General features: G+C 43.5%; 1 protein-coding gene and 1 pseudogene across 1 annotated transcript; both read right to left on the bottom strand.

Annotated features, from left to right (window-relative positions):
* Positions 1 to 3,505: 3,505 nt before the first annotated feature.
* Positions 3,506 to 5,008, bottom strand: LOC148869009 (ras-related protein RABF1 pseudogene; annotated as a pseudogene).
* Positions 5,009 to 5,327: 319 nt separating this feature from the next.
* On the bottom strand, positions 5,328 to 8,453 carry LOC148869008 (protein CYTOSOLIC ABA RECEPTOR KINASE 2-like). Its single transcript, XM_088967640.1, has one exon. It carries the CDS (start codon positions 6,814 to 6,816, stop codon positions 5,512 to 5,514), a length of 1,305 nt encoding a protein of 434 aa, XP_088823766.1. The 5' UTR covers positions 6,817 to 8,453; the 3' UTR covers positions 5,328 to 5,511.
* Between the last annotated feature and the right edge of the window lie 5,196 nt (positions 8,454 to 13,649).

The following is a 13,649-nucleotide window of genomic DNA, read 5'->3' as shown; positions in this document are numbered from 1 at the left end:
TTACCGTTCGCATTGAATTTTTCAGCCCTATTTTAGTTGCTTGTTGCATTATATCACAATACAATTTTAATACCTGAAACCTGGAATGCATCTAAGGGCTTGGAACTGGAATTACGGTGCATACAACGAGTGCATTAGCTTCTAGTTATACTACAGAAGCCGATAGAATCTTGGTTTTGTGTTTTCTCTATTGCTAAAAAAAAAAAGTTAGAAAAACTGAGAAAAACAGATTCGAGAGTGTCTGAGATGAGAGGGACGGGGAGTACGTACCTCTGGTGTATCTGCCGGAACGATCGCCGGTGTTGAAAGAGGGAATTCGAACTCGGCAAGACCCGGTAGAGGAGGAAATGGGGACGGTCTGAGTTTTAGAGAGCGTAGGTCGAGAGAAAGGAGTGAAAGACTGAAATTCGAACTCGGAGTAAAAGAGGGAAGTTCACTCACTTTTTGGGTGAAATGGGAGCTAACAGGACGAACTAATAGCCATCCCGTTAGAGAGCGTATAAGAGGACACGTGGCATCTTGTAATGGCGTGGGACGTTTTTGAGGCGCAAGTCTGTGGGAGCAGATTCGAACTCCCTCCTTAGTCTCCTTTTGTTATATCCAATTTAAGTATATTTGGCTTTTGAGAATTGAGATTGGTTTTGGGTTTGGGGATATGGCTAAGATGTAGTCTGAGCCTACATGAATTACTAGTGTTTTCTTGTTCTTTTGTTCAAAATTCAAATAAGTGGGTGGGTCCCACTTGAGGGAGCACTTACATGGATAATTGTATGTAGGCGTGCAAATGGATGGATCATGGTCCGATCCTATCCTATTTTAATTTGTTGGATTCGGATATATTGCATTTTTGTATTTTTTATAAAAAGACGTGCAAATAATAATTTATATATAATGGAAATAGTTGAAATTTTACTTGTATTTTTTGTTTTTATTTATATAAATTGTTATCTTTTTTAATAATTATTAATTTTTTAAAAATTAAACCGCATTGGATCAAATTTGAATAACTGACATTTTTAACGGATTGGAGTTTGAATTAGAATTTGTGAGATCTGATCGAATTAGTGATTTGTATTATTGAATAATATTCGGATCTACCCTAATTCGAGTCTAATCCTATCCGTTTGCATTCCTAATTGTGTGTGAATCTGCTGCACAAAAAATATAGTGCAAATGCTATGAACAAGATGCTATAATCATACATCGGGAATATCTTCTCATGAATGATAGATAATATATAAATACAAAAGATGTTCCTGATGTGTGGCTGTACGCTCTAGTGTCCCGTTTGTTTATATCACGAGTGCAACGTCTGCACGGTTCAGACCCTGAAGAATCTATATAATTATATGCCTTTTGGACTACCTGATCAAGCATCATTTGTAGAGTTTTCAAAGAGATCCAGAATTTATGACCATAATATTTGCTCAAAAACCCAAATTCTAGATAGGAAAATAGGCCCAGTTATCTTCTAGGTAGGATTGTTCATAAAAAACTGAAAAGCTGAATGGAAAAATCCGGTTAAATGAACCGGTTCAGTTTCATGTATAATATATATGTTTTTTATATATATTATATCTATATTTAATATATATATATATATATATATATATATATATATATATATATATATATATATATATATATATTATAATTTCAAAAAATTCAAAGAATTGAAGTGGCCAAAAATTGAGTCGTTCAACTGATTAGCCAATTGTTTTTAGTTCAGTTTTTGGAAAAGGATTGGGTCGGTTTATAAAAAAGGCCCATGGTTTAGTTAATCGAACTATGAACACCCCTATTCTTTAGTAAGACTCATTGGACTTTGGGGCTTAAGTAGTGTTTGGCCTCATTCATGATAATAATTGGTGTTTGATTTGTTGGTGATGATCCCCATCTCCAATAACTCGTGGACAAGGACCATCCTAGATCAATTTCTCGTCCATGCTTATTTTTTGTGGATGGTTCTTATCTACTAGTGGACAAAAAAGGGGCATGCGATATTATACATCATGTGCCTTAGTATTTTATTATTTTTTTACCATTCAATAATCAAATTATCATACATCATACATATAAAGGTCATCATATGGCGTTATCCACCTTGTGTGTTCATTGATGTTTTCTTCCCGTTCAAATATGCAAATCTTCAGCTTCATTCCGCTTCCACTTTCAGCGCCAAACTCTCGTTTTATGGAATTGGAATTTCGCGGCAGAAATGAAAATCATCACCTCCACTTCCAATTCCATGACTAAAAGACCTGGCAAAAAATCGATCCAACCAAAAAAAACGGATTAAGGTCCCCAATGGCCGAATCTAGTGACCCCAATTAAAAAACGGATCAAACTACCATTTTCAAACAGGTGTTGATCTGAACAATTGAATGGTTAAATCCATATTTTTCATAAAAAAATCATTGATTTAATTAAAGACCAATTGATCTGGGCAGTTGAATGATCGACCCATTTGACCTTGGATCAATCCAAATCTGAATATTTAGGGAGCGCTAGGATCCAGCCTTTGCTCATCCAACCTGAAAATCGACCCTACCTAAAATGAACCAAAGAATGTCTTGACCCGAATCTAACCCGACCCGCTTGTTCATAATCCCTTAGTCCCCGCCGCCCGGTGGTGGATTTCATCACTGATGGCGTGGTAGAACATAAAAGAATACTTCTAATTTAATTAATTAAAGAAGGATTAAGAGTAAATTAATTAGTTAATCAAAGGTTAAGAATATTTTATTTTATTATTTTTTAGGGTAAATTATAAAGACCTTCTCTGTGCTATGGGGTCTGTGACAAAGACCCCCTGTACTTTGTTTTGCAACAAAAACCCCCTTAACCGTTAAGTCAGATGACGGAATACGTTAAATTATCAAAATACCCTACTAAACTTTTTCTTTTTTTTTTTTTTGCCCTTTTTCTCTTAAAACCTATTTAACCTATGGTTTTTCCTTTCTTACCTTCTTTTCCCCTCCCTCACAGTCCTCTCTCATTCTTTCTCTCTCCCCACTCTCCTAAATGAAAGGACGGAGGAATTGATCTCCACTATCTTCAACTCTCATTCATAAACAGTTTTGCTTCGCCAATTAGAGAATTGATCTCTACTATCTTCAACTCTGTTCTTTTACTCAAACATAACGAGCAGGACAATATCCAATAAAACATTCAGTGTTATTGCTCTCTGCATTTTTAGGGTTAGGAAACCAACTATGAACTTGTGTTAATATGGAATCTTCTCTTTCTACCCAGGTTTGCATTATCGACCGGTTGGCTTCCTCTCCTCTCGTTTGAGCTGCACTCAATAGTTGTTGTGTATGATCTCTCCTCGAAATTAAGATTTCTGTGAGTTCATTAAGGTTGTTGATGTTCTTTCTATAATGAAAAATATAATCAATCTGCTTCCCGATAGACATTTTTTTTTTGAATCATACCGAAAACCCATTATAAATAGATAAAAGATAATAGGGTAATTCACGATATAAACAAATTCAGAAGTATAGTGCAGAAGAAAGAGAGGTATTGGAATTCTGTAATCTGTAGTGCAATCGGTGTCCTTTCTACAATCATGAAGAGGGAGCATGAGGCAACCTTTTAGCAATTTCCTCAAATAGCTGATTAATATTATCTATTGTCTTTGCAGATGTCTCAATAAAGAACATCCAATTCTTCTCCGCATGGTTCATACCATCGTCAACGGATACTTCTCGTTTTTCTTGGAGATCAGCTTTGTTCCCTATCAAAGCCAAGACAATATCGGGGCTCCCATGTTTTTGTAGCTCCTTAAACCCAGTACTGAGCATTGATGAATGACTGTGGATTTGTTATGTCATACACAACTACTGCAACTGCAGCTCCTCGGAAATAAAGGGGGGCCAGTGCAGCATATCTCTCTTGCCCTACAGTCTCTCATATTTCAAACTTGACTGTTGTAGAATCTTGTAATGCTACTGTCTGTGATAAAAAATGAAGCTCCAACAGTCACTTTGGATGATGGATCAAACTATCCACGAACAATACGAAGAACAATACAGCTTTTGCCAACACTTGAGTCCCCTAAAAGCACCAATTTCACTCGTAAATTTTTTGAGTCAGTTGCTTCAACATCCAACCGTCCAGAAGACATGTTTTCTGGAAGGGAGGAGGAGCAACCCATGGCGCAGTGAGACCTGCCTGGTTCTTCTAGGGCTCCCGACAGACATTAGTATTCACTTTACCACTTCCATAAGAGGAGTTACCAAGATTTCCAACAAACTCATTTTGGGTTTTGGATTTGGAATAGCAGAAACAATATAATTTCAAAATAAAAAAAAAAGCAAGAATAGAAAGAGTTGATTTTTTTTTTGCCTTTTTCATGAACCAAAAAGCAACAAAAATTTATCTCAAACTAAAGAACTAGAGCATGTCTACGTATTGGAAATGATGGTGACAGGGTACTTATCTTAATGAATTCGCTCTCCGGTTGCAAAACGATGCATTTATCGATGGGAAGTAATGCTCCACCACCGCACATCCTCTAATCCGACCAAACTGTTGATGTTCTGCGCTACTGCTCGTTTGCCGTCTTAAATTCAACAATGGGTGTGTTGAAAATTTGAAGTTTGAAGGATGGATGTGTTAACCCATTAATGGCCATCAACTCTGCTACAGGCGTACCATACGTTGCTCCGATGCGGCTTAAGCTCTCCCCTATGTGCACTAAATACGAAAAATAAACTGTCGTAATGCCATTACAAGTGTTATTGAAGCATGTGCATGGCAACAGAATTACAAGGCTCTGACCACTCCACAGTCGTCCCTGGCCATCAACCCCATTAACGCTCCTGATGTGCTCTGCACTAGGTAGCCCACCATAACGAATTGACAGACTCGATTGTATCTGCAACTCGAGCCGTATAAGATCGGGGGAGATAGCCCACCATAACGAATTGACAGACTCGATTGTATCTGCAACTCGAGCCGTATAAGATCGGGGGAGAGAGAAGAGAGAGATAGAGAAATGTGAAGGAATGGAACGATAATATTGGAAGGTTAGGAAAGATGAACAGTGTTTTTCTCATCTAATTATTATAAGGGTAATATGGAGATTAAAAAAATTGTAATGGCTTTTTTAAGATAAAAAGCTAACGGAACGGAAGGGAGTATTTGTCTCACGGTCATAATACAGGGGGTTTTGTTGCAAAACAAAGTAAAGGGAGTCTTTGTCTCAGACCCCATAATGCGGGGGTCTTTTTAATTTACCCTATATAAATTGAGAACAATTTTCTTGAAATAAGAGGAACAGTTGCTAACAACAGATTTTCTGAGTTTAATGAATGAATTCGTTTAGTACCCAAAAAAGAATTTCGAATCTCGTGTAAATTTACAGAATGTACAACAAGACTGTTTATTTAATCATATATCTCAATCATTTTTGTTTTAAAGAACCAAAAATTAATAAAATCTAGTCGGAATTATAAAAAAAACGAATCAATTTTTTAATTTTAATGGACCAGAAGTCTTGAATGGTTATCGAGGAGCCAACGAAAACGTGATGTTGGTCGGAATTTTCATCTTCAACGACCAAGTCTTCGAATCTAAATAAAGCTTCGAGATCTTGCCGGCCACTATATTCATGTCGGGTCGTTTATCGGGTTCCACCTGTACGCAATCTACGGCGATGCGTGTTATCTTCTCCGCCACGTCCACCGGGAACGAATCGTTAAGTCTTTTATCGATCCATCTCCGTATTCTTCCCTCCCCGTCGGTGCCTGACTCCACCGCCACCGCTTCCGTTGCCGTCTCGATCACGGAGATTCTCTTGTAATCACCCCTCTCCCTATCCACCATGTACTTGAGAGGTTCTGCTCCCGATAGAAGCTCCAGCAACACCACTCCGAACGCGAACACGTCGGATTTCTGCGTCGGGATCCCCGTCGTTTGGAATTCCGGCGCCATGTACCCTCTCGTCCCTTCGATTTTCATTACCCGGCTGTTTGATCTTTTGTATTTTGACGATGGTTTCTCCTCCGTAATCTCCCCGCTCTGTTCTTCTTTTGGCTCGTCTTCGGGGATTTCTCCGCACAGTTCAGCGGTACCGAAGTGGCAGATTCTGGCGTTGAGTGAAGGCTCCGTGACGATTACATTACTACTCTTGATGTGGTTGTGGACGAAACGCACATTTAAGCCTGTGCTGCTGTGAATGTACTCGAGACCGTCAGCGAGATCCGTTGCGATCTGCATTCGCGAGATCCAGGTAGAGAGTACCGTATAATTAGGGTTTTTAGGGTTCCGGAGGCAATCGGCGAGGCTAGCGCCTTCGACGTATTCGTAGACGAGGTAGATGTGGTCGCCGGAGATGGAAATTCCGAGAAGCTTGATGATTGTGGCATGATGGCCTCTGCATATGGAGGCAAGCCGTTCGCGGAGCTGCAGTGGTTCGATTGGGCGGCGGAACTTGCGTTGGAAGATGATGACGTCTTTGCCTTGCAGGTTGCATCTCCAGGTGGCGTTGGAGAGGCGCTTGGAAAAATTGTTGGTGGCGGAGCAGATTTCTGACAAGTCGTAGAACTGAGGTTTCTCAGGTAAGGTATGTCGGAGGCCTGAGAGGGAAGTTCTGCTGGAAATCGAAGTTGCCGATGAAGCTTTGTAGCTGGAAACGATCGTGTAATTGCCGCTAGTGTTATAGCTGCTTGAAGGATTCGTGAATGAGGATCTCGCAGTTCTAGGGCTGTCGAAAGGTCGCCGAGGGGTTCTGGGCGTTCGAGGGGTCCGGGAGGTTCGCGAGTTTCTGGCCGGTTCCGCTGCATCGATGTCTGTTTTCGATTTGCACATGCGGACGACCAGACTGCCAGAGGAGAGAAGAGAGAGATTTGTAGATTGAGAAGGGGTTCAAAGAATTCGTCAATGGGGTTTTAGCAGAAGAGAGATTGGTTTTTTGTTACTCCGGTTAAGGTCAGAGCAGAGAAGGAGAAAGAAGATGGCGGAACAGAAATGTGAATCAACTTTTTGCTAAAATGCGCATGTGAAGAGGCGTATCATAGAGATCTGGAGGCATTCTTTCTTCCTTGTTCCTTCTGCCGCTGCTGGGAAAACCGCTCCTACTGCACAAAGTGCAAATAAAAAACACGAAAGCCATGACAAATTGACAAGTCTCTTTTCATTAATTTATATATTTTAGATTGACACGTGGCAAGTACAATCACAGTGGGGCAAGCTATTGGAATTTTTGAAAAGTCATTCAGCCATTGCCTGAAGACGGTCGGGATTCTAATAAAATATCGAAGTTGTCTACTTGTTTTTGTTTTGTATACTTGCTAACATGCGCTAATTGTTGGCCTTTTGCTAATCTGCGCCTCGAGAGAGAGAGAGAGAGAGTAACCAAAGGAAAAATCATACTCTGGTGGCTTGTGTAAACCCTTTGGACTTCTTTTTCTCCCTTAAATCCTCTCCGTTCTTCTTCTGTTTTTTTTTTTTTTTTTGTTTTTTGTTTTCTGTTGGAAAGAATGGAGAGGGAGTGGGATTGGGCACAAAGAAAATCTCTTTCGTTAAGACTTAAGACCTGCAAATTGGAAAGACAGAGAGTAACCAAAGGAAAAATCATACTCTGGTGGCTTGTGTAAACCCTTTGGACTTCTTTTTCTCCCTTAAATCCTCTCAGTTCTTCTACTGTTTTTTTGTTTTTTGTTTTCTGTTGGAAAGAGTGGAGAGGGAGTGGGATTGGACACAGAAAATCTCTTTCGTTAAGACTTAAGACCTGCAAATTGGAAAGAAAGAGAGTAACCAAAGGAAAAATCATACTCTGGTGGCTTGTGTAAACCCTTTGGACTTCTTTTTCTCCCTTAAATCCTCTCAGTTCTTATTCTGTTTTTTTTGTTTTTTGTTTTCTGTTGGAAAGAATGGAGAGGGAGTGGGATTGGGCACAAAGAAAATCTCTTTCGTTAAGACATAAGACCTGCAAATTGGAAAGACAGAGAGTCTACTTTGATTGGACACATGGTCAAGGTCAGGTCATGGGGTTCCCTTGTTTCATAGTTTTCACATGGAGTCTAATGTATGAATGCTAAAGACGTGAAGGAACGATGGATAAAGAGAAACAGGTAGCAATGGATGAATGGAGTAGAAGGTGTAGATGACCAGCCTGGTTTCCAAGCTCCGTCTCCCTTTCACATTGGACATTTTCCCCCTCAACTCAAATGCGTTCAAATCTCTTACCACAAGAACCCTATCCTCCCTTCATCACGACAGGAACATCTCCTGTACGTACCTGTATGTGATTATTCATAAAGAGATGAGATGTTGCTGTTGCACGGCTGTGATGTCCTGTGGATAGGAGATCTGGACTGATTCATGATTGCAAAGAGACTGAATCCGTGACGGTGTTGAGAATTACACATAAATTAGAAAGATGAGATGGTTTTCCACCTGTAATTTGGAAGTTGGAACTCAACTTTACAATCATAAACTAAGAATCTATATTCTTATTTCTCAAATGAGTACATAATGTTACTCCACATCTCTTTGGTGAAGACTGACACTGTCCAAAATGAGTGTCCATGTTCAAAAACAAGGATTATGGGTATTAGTGTGAATTGATTTGATTGATGCTCCATCTTTTCTTTATTTATTTATTTAGTTTTGTTAATTTGTTGGCATTAGAAAGATGCCATTTGTCATCCCAAAACTTTTATATCCTTTTAACGCTTTATTTGTCCTGATTTATATTCATTTTAGTTTAAATACCCTTACCAACACTGACTTTTTAACATCTACTTAAAATAAGGAATGTCAAATTCAGTCTTAAAAGTCCTGTGTATGGATCGATATGGTATGATACACTTGATACTCAAAATTGGGTATTAGTCTGTATTAATATTGATGGTGTGCAATCCGGCCGGTCTTACATGTCAATGATCTTATTTTCGACTGGAGTAACAGAGAGTCTGAAACGGAGAAGATGAGGAGTCTCCGGGGAGGAACCTGGTGAGATTGCTCCGAACCTCAAGTTAGTATTCTCTCGAAGGCAAGATGAAACCAGATGGTGTAAAGTTCACATACCTTGTTCTTGGGGGGTAAGGAGCATTTTATAACCACCTCGCGCACTCACTCCTAGGCTTCTGTCAGGTCGGGTATGACTATCTCTGCACTCCTGCCAGTTCGGGTGTCATCACTTCTGCTGGGACAGAACCACCACTACTCTCTTTGTCGGAGCCGTCTCTGTAGCTGGAGATGGCGGTGGCAGGTGGCGGTGGCAGGTGGCCGTTGAAGTGCGGCTGTCAAGCGTCAGATCCCAAGTCAGTCAGGTGTGCTGCCCCTGGGTACGGACTTCCTCAGTGTCAGGCGTGGTACGGTTGTTCAGTTTGGCGTTCTGGAGGCAAAGTGTTGGAGTGGTGAGCGAAGTGAAGTCTTGAGTTTGGATAGATGTGTGTCCCGAGCTTCCATGGGGCAGGCCAATTCGGGTTGTTGCCCTTTGTGTTTGTAAGGCTTGGGGCCTAAGGGAGAGCTCGGCCTCCTTATAGGGAGTTCGAACTGCTGGTTCCTCCTTTCGGAGCTCGTGCCTTGGGCGTGCTATTGTGTCGAGCTGTTGCTTTTGCCACGTGTTGAGTGATTATGAGGTCGGGCCAAATCTTCCTTCATCAATTGCCCCCCACTCCTCGTGCTAAAGGACTTGCCCTAGCGTGAGGAGTTTGTGAGGTGGCGGGTGGATTTGTCTCGTACTTTGAACTGGTTTTGACTGATAGCGTGAAGTGCACGCTTGTCAAGATTTTTTCGGGTTTCCTTGAGCGCCAAAAAGACGGGAAACGTGCCAACCTATCTATAAATGCTGACAGACGTAACGACGCACGCCTATTTCAAAATTCAAAAAGCGCGCCACTGCTGTCTTTAATGTGAGGAGACGTGTGCTGGCGCCTTTTTCAGTTTCAGAAAGACGTGCAGCCAATCACGTCTCGGTCTCAGGAGATGTGCGATCGGCGTGACTGCGGGCCATCGGATTGTCTTTAATCTGAGCCGTTGATTCTCGGTTACTGTGGGCATAAATAGTGGGGGACCCTAGTCGCTGTCACTATCCTGCGTTTTGCTTCTTGAGCTCGCGTTCACGTTCCCGTGGTCCATTTTCTTTTTTTCGGGTGAGTACTTTTCTGTAATCCTTATTCTCCTTTCAATGTTTAGCTCGGATAGCTCAGACAGTTCTTCAAGGGGGTCAGATGCAGGTTCTACGAACCGAGCCGCATCCCTCGACAGTTCTAGTGAACCTGAGGTAGAACTCGAGGAAGAGTTTGAACCCATAGGCCGAGTCGCCTCGGGCAGCTTGGCGTCCTCCTCTTGTCGAGGTTGGACGTTGGACATGTTTGGGGCTTCGACTATGACGCTCGAGGGGCTTCATTCCCTTATTACACAGTTCAACTTGCATAGGGAGTACACCTACTTCATACCTTCGGGCAGTTTCCCTTGGGAACATGGTCCTGATGAGATCGTGATATTCCGAGAGCAGCTCGCTACTGGGTTGCGCCTTCCTTTTCACCCCTCATTGTCAAGGTAATGAACCACTTCGGTGTTACAGTCGGCCAGCTTCACCCAAACTCCATTGTAACTTGGTGGGGACAATCTCCCTATTTTGGGATCAGGTCTTACCTTTAGACTTGGAGATCTCTCCTCCATTTTAATGCTTAAGAAGCAAGTAGGTCCCCTTCCTAGGCATAGGCGGGCGTATTACCTGTCTCATCGCCTGGGTTTTAAGCTTCTACATGAGCTTCCTAATAAGGTCCCGACATGGAAATGGGACTACTTTGGGGTGCAAAGTGAATTAGGGTGGCCGATCCAAACCGGGTGAGGGATGGCTGCCCCTGATGTTGGCGTTATGCTTGATAAGGAGATGGCGAAGAGCCTCTAGCAATGGGCACGGCTTGGGATAAAATGCCATCATTATCTGACAGAGGCCAAGCTCATTGCGGCTGGTCTGAGTTCGGGTAGGTTCCTTACTCAGAGGTTTTTTGTTTTTCTTCGTTCTTTCATTTTTTCTGATGTCGATCTCTTTTCGCAGGTGTGATGGACTCAGAAAGGACTCGTGGTGGGCACCTATTTTACGGAATGAAGAGGAGGAAGCGAGTCGCCAAACGAACACGTGCCGAGCTGCCCCGAGATGCGAAGCCGAGGTACCAGACTACCCATAAGAGAATTTGTCCAGGGAGCCCGAGATGGCTCCTCCAATGAAGGAAGCGGCAGAGGACCCTTATGCCGAGGCTACTTACACGGAGGCTCCCGCTTACTCTAGGGCTCCTGCTTACTCTGGATCTGCTTACGCGCGAGTTGGGCCCTCAGGCTCGGGTGCTCAAGGGGAGTTCAGGAGTGTGTTGTCACCGAACCACGCTCTTCAGAAGAGTAGGAAGGCCGTTTACCCTGAGGAGGTCACGATGTGGACTGATCTTCCTTTGAACTAGGTGGCCTATCATGCTGCCACTCATGCCATGGTCGTAAGTCAGATTTTTTGTCAAGCTCTTTTGCTTTTATCCCTCTTGATGTCGTTTTGATCACTTGTTCTTTCCTTTTGGTAGGTGAACTCTTCTATCCATGCCTTGGCGGCCCAGGTGGAAAGGAGCTCGAGGCAGGCGCGAGCTGCCGAAGAAACTTTCTATGCTGCCGAGGTGACTTCCCGAGCTGCTGAGGCGGCTGCTCGCGTTGCACAGACCAGGCAGGCGAGGTCTCAGAGAGATGTCGAGGCCATGGGAGTAGTGGTGAAACACATGGCGAACCTGAGGCTGGATTTGCAGCATTAGGTTGAATACCTTCAGGAGGATATTAAGGAGAGGATGCAGATCTTTTCTCAAGGCATCGAAGAAGCCAAGAAGAAGGCCGTCAATTAGTACATCGCCTTGCTGCGCTTTGATGACCTGATGGTGGACTCGTAAAAAAGGGGTTTTAAACTAAGCGGGTGGATGATCTGGAATACGTACCCCGAGCTTGATATTAGTGCCATATCCACTTCGCGCATAACTTAGGAGATAGCCAACATTGCTGATGGTGAGCCAGATTCCGAGGGTGAGGCAGGACCTTAGGGTATCGTTGAAGTGTCTTCTGATAATGAAGAAGTAGCTCCGGGCCTGTAATTTTTTTTTTGAAATATGCACAGTATCTTGCTATGAAATGATTCTCTTTTGACTAAGTGTTGGTCGCTCTTTCCTCCAAACTGGCCGTATCGCCGAACCGACCATGTCGATGTCTCTATTAGTTCATTGTTGGCGCTTTGCCTGAGCTTTTAGTTTGCATCTTTTGCCTTTGTTTGTTCATGCCGAGTTCCTTGTTAGTTCGGCGCCCTAGCCCTTTGGCTCTAGTAGTGACTTAATCCACTTCGCTTGGTGATCTATAGGTAGTATCGTCTTAAGTTAACGACATTCCAAGCTCAGGGTATTTGTTTGCCCTCTAAAGTTTCGAGCTCGTATGCCCCCCCGAGCACTCTCTTTACTCGGTAGGGCCCTTCCGAATTCGGTCCAAGTTTGCCTACGCCGGGCTCGGGTGCCATGATCTTACGGAGAACTAGGTCGCCGATACAGAAGTTCCGCTTTTTACTCTGGCGTTGTAGTACCGAGCTACCTTTTGCTAATAAGCTGCGGTCCAGATGTACGCGAGGTCTCTTACCTCGTCCAGTAGGTCAAGGTTGGTATGTAACTCATCTCCGTTTGCTTGATTGTCGTATGCTTCTAGTCACAGTGTAGGTATTTCGATCTCCGCCGGGATTACCGCTTCAGTGTCGTATGTGAGGTTAAAGGGGGTTTCTCCTATGGCGGTTTTTTTCATGGTTCGGTGAGCCCATAGAACACTTGGTAGCTCGTCCGCCCACAACCCCTTAGCTCGGTCCAGTCGTGCTTTCAATCCGCGGAGGATAGCTCTGTTCATTACTTCTGTTTGACCGTTCGCTTGTGGGTGTGCGACCGATGTGAAGTTCTGCCGGATTCCCATACCTTGGCACCACTCCTGAAACTTGATATCCTCGAACTGCTTGCCATTGTTGGAGACCAATACCCGAGGTAACCCGAAGCGGTATACAATGTTCTTCCAAAAGAAGTTCTACCGCTACCACTAGGAACTTCCTCCCACCTGTTGTTGGTGGGAATGGCCCCAGGAGGTCGATGCCCCAATGCAAAAGGACCATGGACTGGTGAGGTACTTGAGGTCGGCGGCAGGCTGATAGTGGATGTTGGCATGCTTCTGACACTTGTCGCATTTTCTGACAAGCTCGACAGCCTCTGCCTTCATCGTTGGCCAGTAGTATCCTTGTCAAAGTGCCTTTTGGGCGAGGGCTCTGCCACCCTGGTGTCCACCGCACAGGCCTTCATGAGTGTCATGGAGTACGAGCTCAGCCTCGACAGGTCACAAGCAACGCAGGTAGGGGAGCGTGTAGGACCGTTGGTACAACCGTTCGTCTATTATGACGTATTTGGTTGCCTGGCGCTGCACCCTCCTGGCTGCATTGCGGTCTGCAGGGAGGGTTCCATCTAGCAAGAAGCTCGCGAGTGGGTCGATCCAGCTCGGCTCTGCTTCAAGGACGGGAGCGACCTCCTCTGCCCCACCGAGAATGCTAGGCCGAGGTAAGTCTTCTATGTACACGGTTCTCATGGTGTTGTGACTCGTGCTGGCTAATCGAGACAGGGTGTCGGCCTCAGTGTTCTCTG

Source organism: Nelumbo lutea, chromosome 2, assembly GCF_056320005.1.
Source record: "Nelumbo lutea isolate HS-2025 chromosome 2, American lotus-T2T, whole genome shotgun sequence".
Classification (NCBI taxonomy): Eukaryota; Viridiplantae; Streptophyta; class Magnoliopsida; order Proteales; family Nelumbonaceae; genus Nelumbo; species Nelumbo lutea.
Note: the sequence above shows the minus strand (reverse complement) of the source record. Positions and strands in the feature narration are given on the sequence as shown.